The sequence below is a fragment of the Numida meleagris genome, chromosome 1 (genome assembly GCF_002078875.1).
Source record: "Numida meleagris isolate 19003 breed g44 Domestic line chromosome 1, NumMel1.0, whole genome shotgun sequence".
Lineage (NCBI taxonomy): Eukaryota > Metazoa > Chordata > Aves > Galliformes > Numididae > Numida > Numida meleagris.
The window spans coordinates 36,258,658-36,272,167 of NC_034409.1; the positions used below are offsets into that span (position 1 = coordinate 36,258,658).

A 13,510-nucleotide genomic window follows, 5' to 3' on the forward strand; every position below is an offset into this window, starting at 1 on the left:
ACAGCTGCTTATTGTACTTTGGCACTTGCTCTGTGGTAGCTGCCACAGCGAGTAATGCTGGGTAATGACCAAATTTATTTGCGAGCTCAGTGCATTTCCTTGGATCTGAACAGGGCACGTCTTAGGGCTCCCTCTTAAAGGCTAGACACCTTCCTGCTAGAAGCAATTCCTGCCTCAGGGCCATCATCTGGCTGGCCTGTCATCTTCAGATGACGACGAACGGCTCTGTTGTTTCACATCAGCTGTGCTGGCGCTCGACTGGGGTCTCAGTCATGGCCTTAGTGGGGAACAGGCGCCTGCTCCCCTCCAGACATCGCACCTTGCGCATTGCATGGCACTAATCTGCAGCAGCCTCCCTGCAGCAAATCTCCCCGGGGCAGATAATCCCATGGCAAGCTGTCCCATCCGCCCCCGGACGGACCTGAATTAGGACAGCTGGGCTGGTATCTTGTCTTTTTTTTTTTTTTAATACGTTTTTTCCCCCAATTGATACTAATGGGATTTATTTTGGTTGGTTTATTTTGACTTGGTTTATTTTGTTTTTATACCCATATCTCTTAATTTATTTTATTTCAAATTTAATTTAATTTTTAATCTTTATTTTGCTATTCATTTAATACTAATTTATTATTTATTATTTTTCCTTTTTCTTATTGCCTCTTTTTTCCTCCCTTTCTTGTTTTTTTGTTCTTTTTTCTTTTCCTTTTTTCTTTCTTTTCTTTCCTCTTCCTTTTCATTTTTTATTTCTTCTTTCTTTTCCTCTTTTCTTTTTTTCCTTTCTTTTTTCTTCTTTCCTTTTTTCCTTCCTTCTTTTTTCTCACCATTTTCCTTTTTTATTTTCCTTTTTCCTCCTTTTCCCTCTTTTCTTTTTCCCTTCTTTTCTTTTTCCTTTTTTCTTTCTTTTCTCTTTTTTTCACCTTTTTTCTTTTTTCCTCTTTTTTTTCTTTTTTCCCTTCTTTTTTCCCTGTTCTTCTTTCTTCCTTCTTTTCACTTATATTTTCTCTTTTATCATATCTCCTTCTTTTCCTCTTCTTCTTTTCTTCATATACTATTCAAGTCCTCCTCCTATTATTATTAGTTCATTTTTTATTTACGCACTTTCTTGTTTTGCCGCCCGCTTACTCCCGATTGCATTTCTACTTCTTCTCCGCTACCCGTTTATTTATTTATTTACCCGCCCGCCCCCGGCCCCGGAGGAGGCGGGGAAGGGGGAGCGGCCGAGAAGGGAGCGGGCGGGGTGCACCGAGCCGCGGCCGATGGCAGCGGCTGCCCGTCGGCGAGCGGCAGGCGGGCGATGGCGCGGGGCCGGGCGGCTTACGAGTACACGGAGGCGGAGGACAAGAGCATGCGGCTGGGCTTCCTGCTCATCGCCGCCGGGCTGCTCTCGCTGCTGGGGCTGGGCTGCTGCTGGCTGCGCCCGGCGCTGCAGGAGCGGGGCGGCGGCGGCGCCGCCAACTGCACGGTGCTGGAGGTGCGGCAGCTGGGCGAGCGCTTCTCCTGCACCTTCTCGTGCGGGGCCGCCTGCCGGGGCACCGCCCGCTACCCCTGCCTACAGGTGCTGGTGCGCACCTCCCTCTCCGCCGCGCCCGCGCTGCTGCACGAGGACGAGCGGCAGCTCCGCAACAACCCCAAGGTGAGCGCGGGGCGGGCCCCGCTCGGATCCGCGCTTCACGGGTGGGGACGGAGCAGGTGCGGGCGGAAAGGGCCGCTCCGAAATTGAAGTTTCCTCGGTGCCGGTAAACTTCCGCACCAGCCCGTGGAAACGGATCGAAAAGTTGCGGTCTCCGGCGAACCGGGACAGCGCCGTTCCTTCTTTCAGCGCGGTCGCTCGTTTTGCCTTTTGATGCCGAGCGAGGAGGAGGTGCCGTTAAGTCGCTTCCAGAAGAGCACACCTTTCCCTCTCCGCGTCCCAGAGGAGCCCGGGATCGGGTGCGCGACGGAGGGGCGCGTAGCGGAACCCCTCGGGGATGGGCTCAGCGCTGGCAGCGGGCCCCTGTCCCCGCGGCTGCCGCAGCGGGGCGGCTCCGTCCCTCGGGCCGCACGCCCGGGCTCCGGGTGTCGCTTTTTTGCCCTCAGTGCCTTACAGGCACGTAGCAGGCGGGGGTGAAAAGTCAGCGGAGCGGGAAGCGGGCCGGTAAATCTGACGGGGTTTGGATGAAGCGGTTGGCACCGCTCAGCCGCGGTGAGGCTGCAGGACTGGGGTGCTGAGGGAGCTCTGCAAACTTCTCCCTTCTCGGGGTGCTGCTCCCCGTTACTCCACGATCCCGCTTTCTCCTGCCCTTCTGGAAGCCTGGCTGGAACTCAGAACCCTGTTTGGATGCGAGAATTAATGAGCAAAGGCAGGGCTGGGTGCTGGCACCGCACCCCATGGCATGTGTCACACGTGTAACATGTTCCCCCTGGCACGGGACCGCCCGCCTCTCCAGATATGGGCTGCACACCCCATGGTATCACTGGCTGATGACTGACCCCGGCCGACCAGCCAAGACCCAGTAGGAAGGGTTTCGTTGTGAAGTGATTGTATTCTTTAGTTGTAACTGAATTTAACTGAGTGGAAGTTCTTAATTGTCCAGTTATTTTTCTATATCTTACGGAGCTTTTGCAATACCGGTACAAAACGAGAATAAAAGTTGTTTATGTCCCTTTAGGAAAATGTGTCCTCTTGAAGGAGGTGAAGGATGTGCAGCTGGTGCTTTGGTTTCATTCTGTCTCCTGGATTCAAGCCTGCCTGGCTGAGCACTTACAGTCTCCTTTTTACTTGTGTCCTAAACTCTCGCCGTCTTTGAGAGCGTTCAGGATAAAACAGATTGGTCCCAGCAACAGGCTGGGAATCCACTGGGTTTCCTGATTTGGGCCCAGCATGTATTTTTGAGCGAGGGCCTGCGGAGCCCTTTAACCCTTCCTGCCTGCCCTCCTCCGGTAGCACACCCACTCATGTTAATGGAATCAGGCACACAGCACTCTGATCAGCTCTCAGGTAGGAGGGGAAAAAATCCATGAACAATTCTGTTTGGAGGGTCTCGGTGCTCTCCATTCTGTTTGGCTGCTTCTCCTCAATGGGGTGGTTCTTTTTTTTTTTTTGCTAAAGCAGTAGTGTGACAAAAGTGTATTTTTTGTTACGCCATGCAACTGTACTGAATGGGCCACTAGCTGCTCTCCACCAGAAACATTCCCTATGTATCAGATGAAAAATACTCCACTTTCTGCAATAGAGTGGGCTGGCGTATAAATGTATCTGTCTGTCCCGGTAAGCTCTAGCTGCAGGAAAAGACTTCTTTTTCTCTTGCTTCCTGAGACGATCACATCACTGTATGGCCCAGGATTCATTTTGGCTCTTAAAAGATTAGGGAGCTGGGTCAGAGTTAATCCAGAAATGTATATATGAAGCGCTGCACACGATTACATTTCGCTTTGAGAGATTTGTGGATTCCCTTTTTTTTTTTTTTGTCTCAGAGGAAGAAATCTCAGCAGAGCGGCGGTAGCCTTTCTTCAGCTGCGTTGATAGCAATAATCATCTCCGAGATAAGGCTTAAGGGGGATTAATTGCGAAGTCAATTTGTCGCTGGCATCCTGACCGTGGAGCGAGATGCCTTCCATGGAGTGTGTGCCAGCACGCACAGCAGCGCGGGCTGGGCTGTGGGTTTAGCTGGGCAATACGATGGCGGAGCATGTCAGCTGCCTGTAGGATCTGCTGTCCTGCTTTCAGATTTCTCCTTGAAGTCAAGCACTACTCTGGAAGAACGTGCTGCTCGGTGCTGCTGAGCCAGTGTGGGACAGGCCCAGAGCCTGGGGAAGTAATTTTCAGTGCTTATGCACCTCTGCTCCTCACCAGCAGGATGGTCAGGGCAGCCGCTGCTTACTCCCAGGCCGTGAAGACAACCCAGAAACGTGTGGGAATGCTTACACAACAAGTGTGGAGAAGCTCATCAGGAGTCGGAAATTGTTAGTTTGAGTGGTGCGTTGTACTTTTTCAGTGATACTTACCAAGACCATATTTATACAAGCAAAGCTAAACTGGGACTAACTATCATCTAACTTTTAATAGACAGTAGTGGAACAGGGACAACATAATGCCTGCTTCATGCCAGCGCAGCAGTTTGATGGTGGGGCTGGGATTCCTCCAGAGATGCTCCAATGGTTGTGAGTCATTGGCCCCACCAGCTGGCTCAGAGAGCTGGGGCAGATCAGGGGCCTGGTGCTGGCACAGCTTCCACCTGGAGACGCTGGGTGGGAGAAGGGGCTTTGTCTGGCATGTGAGCCCGTGGTGGAGGCAGGATGGGTCCCTCTGCCACCCACCTGCTGTTGTCCTCAACCTGAATCCATCTCAACACAAGCTTCCCAAACTGCAATGCCAGGCTGCCTGCCATCCTCAGCAAATGGGACGTGCTGCAGTTCACCATTCACCAGGAAGACAGTCCTTGATGAGGCACTTGGAGGCTGAGGCCAGAGGTTTGCTCTTTCGTGCTGTCAGTTAATCTTCCGATGCTGCAGCTTACTTCTACTTTGGGCCCTAGTATCTGTTTGCATGTGAAATTTTCTTGGCCCCCTCATGTAGGCAATGTCTTCTAGGCTTGAGACAACTCCCCTCAGAGCTTAGCAGGCCTGATTTCTTTTTTATAAAAATGTTACTGCATTAGGCAAGAACTAATCTTTGAAAGTATGAAATGCAAACTGGAAACTAAACCAGAACTCGTGCCTCTGCCCCTCCTCCATGATATGCTCCAGCGAAGCATTCAAAACAACCAGGAGTCTTTTCAGGCATCTGCAGAGACACTGGTGGGTGAGCATCTAGTAGCAGCAAACACACCAGACACAAAGCTTACTAAAACCGTGGTGTGAAGTTGTATTAGCTGCTCTCTGACACTTTTACTGAATTGAATCCTGAGCCATCTATCCAAACAGCGGCTTTGACTGAAGAGTGAATATTATTAGCTTAGTACTGATTTTGAGCTGTGTAATTGAGACTGCATTTAAATTGCATAATAATGTTATTGTTGCTGTGACATAGTGTAGGAGGTGTACCATGTACTGATAGATCCTATGAAAAGCTCTCCACATCATTAGGTTTATTCTGAATGTCTAATCCTAAGTGCTGTTCTCCAACTTCTTTGTAACTGGCTTAAGAAAAAACATCAGAGTATTATAGGGTGGGACTCTTCCACTGAAAATGGATGTTGCTTCTTGGGCTGCAATTAAGCGCAAGGCATCCTAGCTTGCTTTCAGACACTTGGCATTTATTTACATTTTGATGGATTTCACACTGTGTATTGTGGGGGAGGACTGTGGAATTAACCTTTCAGAAACTGCCTGTTGCCAAAGCTGGAGGTCATCCCAGGTTCATCTAGCCGCTCATGGCAGTAGAAGTTGCCAGATTATTGTTCCCTTCTATTCTCATGCTGACAGGGCTTTGGAGGATGATGCAGCTGATCAAGTAAAGTGCCCAAGAAGTGTACTTGGGAGGCTGAGAAAAGAAAGCTTCACCACCTACGTGGGTCAGAAGCAAACGAGCTCCAGTGTCTGTGCAGCAGGTGATAAATCCGGTTTGGGGTTGGACCTAAGGTGTTACCCACTTCTCAAGGCCCTTACTGGATTGAGTAGATGTTTCAGAGGGACCCGTAGGGTTCATATGATGACATTTTTTCCTCAGGTAGGGACTACTCCTTTGAGATTGTCGTTTCTGAAGAGGTTCAGCCAATGAGGTCCCAATGACTTATGGCAAGTTTCTGTGTGTTTCCTTTGTGTTTTTCCCATGAAGATAAAGAGAGAAGAGATGGAAACAAATCTAGTGTGTTTTCATATCAAGATAAAAGTGTGGGAACTACTGTAAAAAAAAAAGCCACCAAGAACTGAAGTCCTCTGTGATGAGTCTGCCTTTGGAGGCTGAACAGTTAGCTGCTTGTTCATTCTGACAGACTTCTGCTGGAAAAGATCTCTGCAGTTGTTCCTAAGTCTGAAGTTCAGGATGAGGATAAAGAATGTTTCCCCAGATTGTGAAGCTTGTGAAGGATTCACAAGTAATCTGGGGGACATGGAAGGTCTTTGAAGGATCCAGAGAAAGTTTTGCCAGCAAAGGTGGTCTTACTGTCCATGCCACGTGTTAACTGGGGATAAGTTAAGCTGTGTTACTCAGGTTGGTTCAACATCTCCTCTAATGGTCTCTTGTGTGGATGACTGGTAATGACAGGAGAAATTGTGCTTGGACACTGATATTCCAGTAGTGCCAGTATTGGATTCAGTTTGTTATTTGTTTTTTTCTTGTTGAATTTCCTGTGGCTGGGAGGGAAGAGTGGTGTGCCAAAGGCACACGGTCCTGGGCAATCTGCTCTGGGTGGCCCTGCTTAGGCAGGGAGGTTGGATCAGATGGCCTCCAGAGGGCCCTGCCAACCTCAGCCATTCTGTGATTTTGTGAAAGACGAGACTTGGAAACAACGTATGCGGGTTGTAAGTGACCCAGGGCTGCATCTCTGAAAGCCCTGTCTCTAGTGTGCTGAGGCTGGGGAGAGACTGCCCTTCAAGCAGATAGCCAAGGCCAGAAGCCGGGATCTCTATGGCTGGCTTCTCTATGGTAGAAGCAGACACCGAACTCTTCTGCTGAAACGAGGCTTTGAATTTTCTGTGCTGCTTTTTGCTCAAGTTATAAAAGTGGCAGAAAAAGTTTTTTATGCCAAAGAATGTCAGCTAGGTATCAGATATCTCGTCATCTGGTATTTGCTGGAATATTTTGATTGTTTCTACATTCATCATGACAACAAAACAAACCAAAAACCCATAGATGTTACATGGCAGGTTGGTTTGAAAACAGAACAAAACATAATCAATCTTTGATTTTGTTTCTGAATGTTTCTGAATTCTTTTCCAGTACCTGCAGTGTGTAACTAGCAAGTCAAGTAAAGTTCAGCTTACTTATTGGTTTTCTTTCTTTGGAGCTTGTACTAATTTTTCTTTGCCCATTTCAATAATGTTGGCATTAAGAGGAAAATACAGAGAAAGTGATGCCTGGTGTTCTCAAGCACAGAAGTAACTCTGTTTTGCTGCTTGTGTTGACAGTGTTCATACATCCCTCCCTGCGCCAGAGATGATCGGGAGAACTCTGAGAATGTCACATACAAGCAGAAATACTGGAAAGAGAAAGTGGGTTCACAGCCATTTACATGCTATTTTAACCAGCACTTGAGGTAAGTAATGCACATTTGCATAGATGGAAGTGCTTATACATGTGTTTAGCAACTGTCTATTTGTTCCTTCTGCATAATATGTATGTATGTACACGTAGTGATGTGGCTTAATGCAAGGAGTTCAGTGTAAGACAACTCTATTTGTGAAAAGCTACACGGGCATGGAAAAACATTTTTAACACTTGAAGTAGAAATACAAAACTCTACGAAAAGTTCCCTTTAAATCATGCAATATTATGGCAAAAAGCATTCTTTTTTTAATACTTTGATGGCAAATTGCTGGTTTGGGTATTAAAGTTCCTTGCCGCAAGGAGAGAGAAACCCTCCTGTGTTCATGAGGGGATGAAAGAAAGAGAGAGACCAGTAAATAGTGCAAACCAACTCAGGAACCGTGTTCATAGTGGATTAATAGATCAGACACATCCAATAAATGTTCACAGAACTGTCAGTTTTCACACATACTTGAAAAGGAGAAAGCTGTAACTCAAAGCATCACCACTTCTGTTTCAGTTCTTCCTTTTACTCCTGATGCTGGTGTGACTTATATGAGCACAGGGTCCCATCTAGTCTCCTTCCTTCAGTAAACAGGAAGAGGAGGGGACACTCTTGCCCACCTTGTTCTGATGGTGATGTGAGGACTATGGTGTGACAGTGCCATGGTGGCTGGAACTGACTGTAACCACAGTGTGCGGGCACCCTTGGAGGAGTCTGAGAGAACAGTGATGAATGGGATGACAGGTCCATGTAGATGGGGAGGTGGAAAGCGAATACTTAAGGTCTCCAGGTCAGCCAAGGTTTTGCGGGGCTTAGCCTCCAGTTCCAGAGGGATCTGGCACAGAGAGCTGGAGCAAGCTGGCAGGCACAGAGAAGCCTGACTTCCCTGGGCAGCCTGCTGGACACTTCGGGCCTTCAGTTCCTCCTAGTCTGGCTATGGCTGTTGTCCCCTTCCTGCTGAGACTGTAGGCCTAGTTGGCATGCCCAGGAGAACAGTCTGTTGTCCCTGGCCAGTTTTTTGCATGGGGGAACCACCAGTGCCTTGTAGCAAAACCTTGTTGTTTCTTATGGTAGAGGCAAAACACTGTCTAGAGCTTGCAGGTTGGGGTGTGCGCTAGAGACTAATAGGACACCCTGTGCAGTGGCATCACGCCTGGCCTGGCCCTTGCTGGGAGCAGCTTTGGTCCACAGGGTGCCAGTGCTCGACTCTGCTGATCAGTAGCTGAAGCTTTGGCTTCAGCAGGCAGGGGATGCTCAGATCTTCTGCAGGAGACATGGTGAATGGGATTCATCTGAGACAGTGGGAGAGATGCTGTGAAAGTTCGCTGTTAGTGATGGTGAAGAGAAATAGGAGCTTTTCCTCTCACCCAAAATAAATGCCTGACATTGTTGGGTGCCCAAAGGCGTTAGTCTCTTTCCTGTAATGGAGCTCAGGGTGATATGCCCAGGTGCAGACACCCAGGTGATAGGTGTCCTGGGGGGGGTGAGCTGGTTCTCACATCACATCTGCAGGTGAGGCTGAGGCAAAGTTATCAAAGAGGTTGTGTGCTGCCTAAGGTCCGCCATTTGTTCTATGCCAATTGTGCAGCATTCAGGCAAGTTTTCTTCCTTATATTTGCTGAATTCTATATTGTTAAATGTTATTGCCAAATGTTATGGCTGCCTTGAAGTGCTGCTTTTTTTTTTTTTTTTTTGATTGTGCAGCAATTTATATGCAGCAGAAGAAAGACTCTCAGCCAGAGATACTTGAAGATAGTCTCAGCTGAAATGTGTACACCATCTATTTTCTTCTGGAGATAGGAATGAGCTTTGAAAGATACATTTTGCTGACACTAAGGGTGCTTGCTTAGGTATACTTTTGGAGCTGTGATAATTAAAGAGCTTGCCAAGCAGGAAAAATCACACTAACAGAGGGAAAAATATGCTCACTTCAGAAGAGAAACGTGCAAATCTGCTGCCAGCATTTTTTGAACTGTGTGGTGCAGCTAACTCCTCCTTGTCAGTCTGCATAAGATATACAGGATATAGTGGTAGGACCCTTAGATAGGATAGCATTTGCAATGTCAGTAGTTTCTTGAAATGGTAGAATAAAACTCTAGAGAAACAAATTGGCAACATCTCTTCACAAAATTTAATTTGGTAACGCTGTCAGAATTGTTACTGCATGTGGAGCTCTCTGTTGGGCAACTCCTGTAGGTTGGTGGGGCATACTCAGTTTGTATGAGAAGAAGAAGAAAGATGTGGACATGGTTTAGTGGTGGGACTTGATAGGTCATGTTCATGGTTGGACTCTATGACCTTGACGGTTTTTTCCAACCTAGACGATTCTGTGGTTCTGTGACTAATTCCTTCAAGTTATAGGTCTCCCTGATACCAACCACAATGACAAAAAGTGATAAACAAAGATCTCCATCAGCTCAGGCCCCTCAGTCTCACGCCATGCAGAGACAGACAGAGGAACATATGTCAATTTAAATGGTATTATTGTTGTTCAGCTCTGGGCTCATCCAATACAGAAAGAACACTCTGTGATTGCTTTTCTGCAGTGTAGCTTGATACCTCTCAATGTTATCGCATGGTGCTGCCCACAGATTCGCATTGAATTTGAAGAGAAAACAGTAATGACTAGTGAGTAGTGACCATCCATATGGTGTTGGGCCTACCCTGTAGGCTGTTTACCTGGGAATAATTCTTGCAGAAGCCAAGGGTGCTGTAACCATAGGGCTGCTTATCCATATAGGGCGGAATAGAAATCTTGTTCTGCTCTGGTACATGCTCTTAATTAATTCCCTGCAGTTAGAAGATGGTGTTGCTATTTCCTATCCTTTCTTACACTGTGTCATCCGTGGAGCTGTGCTCAGGCCAAGGGGGCCAGGAGGGCACTGCCCCTGCCAGTGGTATGCCAATGCCTAGCAGCAATGGAAAAAAACACTAATGAGTACTTGTCGTAATGAAGCCGAAGGCATGTGAACCTTTGTAGGCAATATGAGCGCGTGCAGATTGCATACATCTTTAAGTCCAGATTGCTGTGAATACAAAAAATATTTGTGAAGTTTCTCTATCCCACACCCTCACTTCTGTGGCTTCTGCTGTGTCACAGAAATTCCACAGTGTAGTAAAAAAAAAAATGGTAACTGAGGCTTTTACATGCCTGTAGCTTTTTGGTCCTGCATGTCTTTCAGGTAACTCCTGCAAGCAGTTCTTTGCATGATACTAATCCTGAAACTTCACTAATGACACCTGTTTTCCAAAAGGGAAACCCTTATAAATGATGAAGTGTCCAGAGCTATGGTCCCACCTGCCATGAGTGGTTGGAATCCATCACTGCTGTCACATCGGATATTTTCCCAAACCTCTTAAGATTCAATTAAAAGAATATCTTGCTCTCCCCAGCCACACTTTCTTTCTTTAATTGAATTCAATTTTCTAGTTCGTTTGTGTGCCTTTTGTTTTTGAACTCTTTGATTAGTATCCACTTTTAAAAAAGCACAAACTTAAAATTCAATGTCTCTTGTAAGTTTAGAGCTGAGAGAACTGAGTGCAGTCTATATATGGCCTCCTGGCCAATTAGCACTCTGTTAATCACAGGTAATGATACAATGAACAGAAGAGAAGCAGTACTATGCCTCTCAGGAAAGGATTTCTGTGCACATGGTGGGTCTGTGCACACTGCTTTGTCTTGCTTTATTCAAATTGCAGTCTCTGCATGTGCCTGATGATGTGTCTGGAGGGTTTCAGCTGGACAGACTTCACATCTCTGCTGTTGAATACACCTGAGTTTCTTTTGATCCATTTTTATGTAGCTGAGTGTCAGCTTTTACGTAGCCAAGCTGCTCATGATCATCGTTCCTAACACGGAGGTGCTGGCATCTTCCAGTGTGCAGGCATCTCTTTTAGTTTCTTGGTGCAGCAAGAAGGGATTCTCTGTGTTTCACCTGGCAGGAGGTGGTTCCTCAGGGCTGTATTCTGAGTAGGATGGAGATATCAGAGGGGAGCTGCGGCCGCTGCACCAGTGGCTGCTCCTGCCCATGGCCATGCTTAGTTCCTGGGGGCAGGAGGGATAGTCCACTGGTGGTCTGACAAAGCAAGGACCAACGATGTGTGTTTTCCTAACTGGAAAAAGTTCTGCTTCCTTCCTTTGCAGATAGTTTTCCAGTAGACCGCCTGTCTCTGGCTGGAGCTGGGAAAGCAGCCAAAAAGTGCGAATGCTGTGAGACAGACTTAATAACTTTGCTAAACTGCAGGGAAAGCAGGCAGAGCTAGGGCTGAGGGAAAACTGCCTGCACGGGCCCACACCGGCCCCCAGGCTCATGGGAGGGAGGTGGGCACTGAGTTGTCAGACACTTGGCCTGGCCAAACTCCCATGCCTCTGGAGATATCTTCTTCTTGCTGTCCTCCTTTGTCCTTCCTCTGTTCCCTTTGGAGGCGGGTATGTCAGCCACACAGCTGTGTTAGCTACCGCTGCAGAGGTTTGTGGGGCAGGTCCTGGCTGGTCCCCACAGGGCCCCTTGGGATGTGCTCAGGCCTTCTTGGGCTGCTTCACCTGGAGCACAGCCAGGGCTCACAGCTGGGAGAGGAGCTGTAATTGCACCTGGAATACCTCGTGCAGTGTCTGAGGCTATTTCAGGTAGAAATGTGCACACAAGATGCCTTTATTGCTTCCACACCAGATGCATTCCATTGGAGTTGCGTGCACGGTGCCAGGTGGGTTCACGCTCCTTCCCTTTGCAGGCCAGACGACGTGATGCTGAAGCTCACCCACGACGAGACCGTCCTCTTGCACTGCTTCCTCTGGCCGCTGGTCACCTTCCTTGTGGGCGTCCTCATCGTGGCGCTGACCGCTTGCGCCCGCAGCCTGGCTGCCAGGGCAGAGGCCATCCAGAGGAAGAAGCACTCGTAGTGGGGCTGCGGGCACCGAGGCTATGAGGGAGCCTCACTGACATTGGAAGGCTCAGCACACTGTGAGGCTTGGCACTGCATGTCCCGGCTGGGGGTGGAGCTGCTCCTGCCAGAGGGTTAATCTTGGGAGCCTGCCCTGCCCAGTGCCAGCTAGCTGCTTCCTCTGCTGCAGCAATAAATGAATATCTGCTACCAAAAGCTCCACACTGCACCAACACACTGTGCTCTGTCCACCCTCACCAGCAGCTGCCTGGCTCCTAGCGGTGTTGAGAGACATTTTCTGAAAACTCTGACGTGGCTCATTTATTCTCTGCAAAGTGATCTTTGCTATTGTTTAATATCAAATATTTAAAATATTTCCTTTACGATAGACTGTATTTCCAAAGTAATAAAGTTTGGCTGTTTTGTTTTTATACCTTTGTTTTATCTTTAAAAAAAAAGCTTTAAGACAAAGATACCGCTGTGCTCACTTTGTTATTTGTCACCGAATAGAAAACCTTCCCTTTAAAACTCAAACTTTTGTTTCCATCTGGATGAAATCCATCATCATCACCTGCTTAGAGCGAGGAAAGGTAAAAACCTCCCAGTAATATTTATCTGAAAAACAATCAATCACTGGCAAAGGCAGTTAAGTATTGGATCTGCCCTCAGCAGTGTTCAGTCCCTACAGTCTTTCTCGTCCTCTATCAGTCCCCCCAGGATTCTCCCAGGCTCTAAGGAGCCGCGGTGGTGTTTGGTGTGGTTGTACCTAAATGAGTGTTATCAGAGCTTCTCCAAACAATGTGCTGCAGGGGATTGCTGGAGCATCCTCTGGGCCCCATCTGCTCTGGGATGGCTGCTGCCCGGGAGGGACCGTCCCAGCATGCAGAAAGGAGCCTGAAACGCGCTGCCAGGACGAGCAGAGCTGCTGAGCTCCCTCAGCGTGCTCTCACATTCTCTGCGATTCTGAAACGTTACCCGTGTTTGTGGTCTGAGGTTTGGCTACCTGTTTTTTTTTCTTTCCAAATCCAGTCATGTGGACTTCTCACAGGTACAGGGAAGGGCCGTGGTTTTCTGCCTGAGTGTGTTTCCTCGTGTTTTCCCAAAGGAGGAGGCACGTGGTGACACAGATTTGCCCAGACTGCCAAGCCAGTAGCTGGGAGCTCACAAATCCAGATTAACAAAATCCTCTCTGTCTCTGCTCCAGAAGCTTTTGTGCCTGGATTGTGTGGCTGGTTCTCTGAGTGGAAGGCAAGAAGCAAACTGAGCTCATGCAGCTCGCTCCATCGGACGCTGTGTCTCCAAACATGGTAGAAATGTGGCGTGCGGGGGCCTCTGGAAGTAAGTAATGGTTACAGGGATGACACTGCAGAGCGTTGAACAATCACCATGAGTTGAACATCGCAACTGGCACACCTCTGTCATGCCAGGACGTGATGCTGAAAAAAAAAAACACTAAAATT

General features: G+C 48.0%; 1 protein-coding gene across 1 annotated transcript; it reads left to right on the forward strand.

The window, feature by feature from the left end:
* Nucleotides 1,204-12,481, forward strand: KCNMB4 (potassium calcium-activated channel subfamily M regulatory beta subunit 4). Its single transcript, XM_021385162.1, has 3 exons — nucleotides 1,204-1,633; nucleotides 7,048-7,175; nucleotides 11,901-12,481. The coding sequence occupies exons 1-3, from the start codon at nucleotides 1,295-1,297 to the stop codon at nucleotides 12,067-12,069; spliced, it is 636 nt and encodes a 211-aa protein (XP_021240837.1). The 5' UTR covers nucleotides 1,204-1,294; the 3' UTR covers nucleotides 12,070-12,481.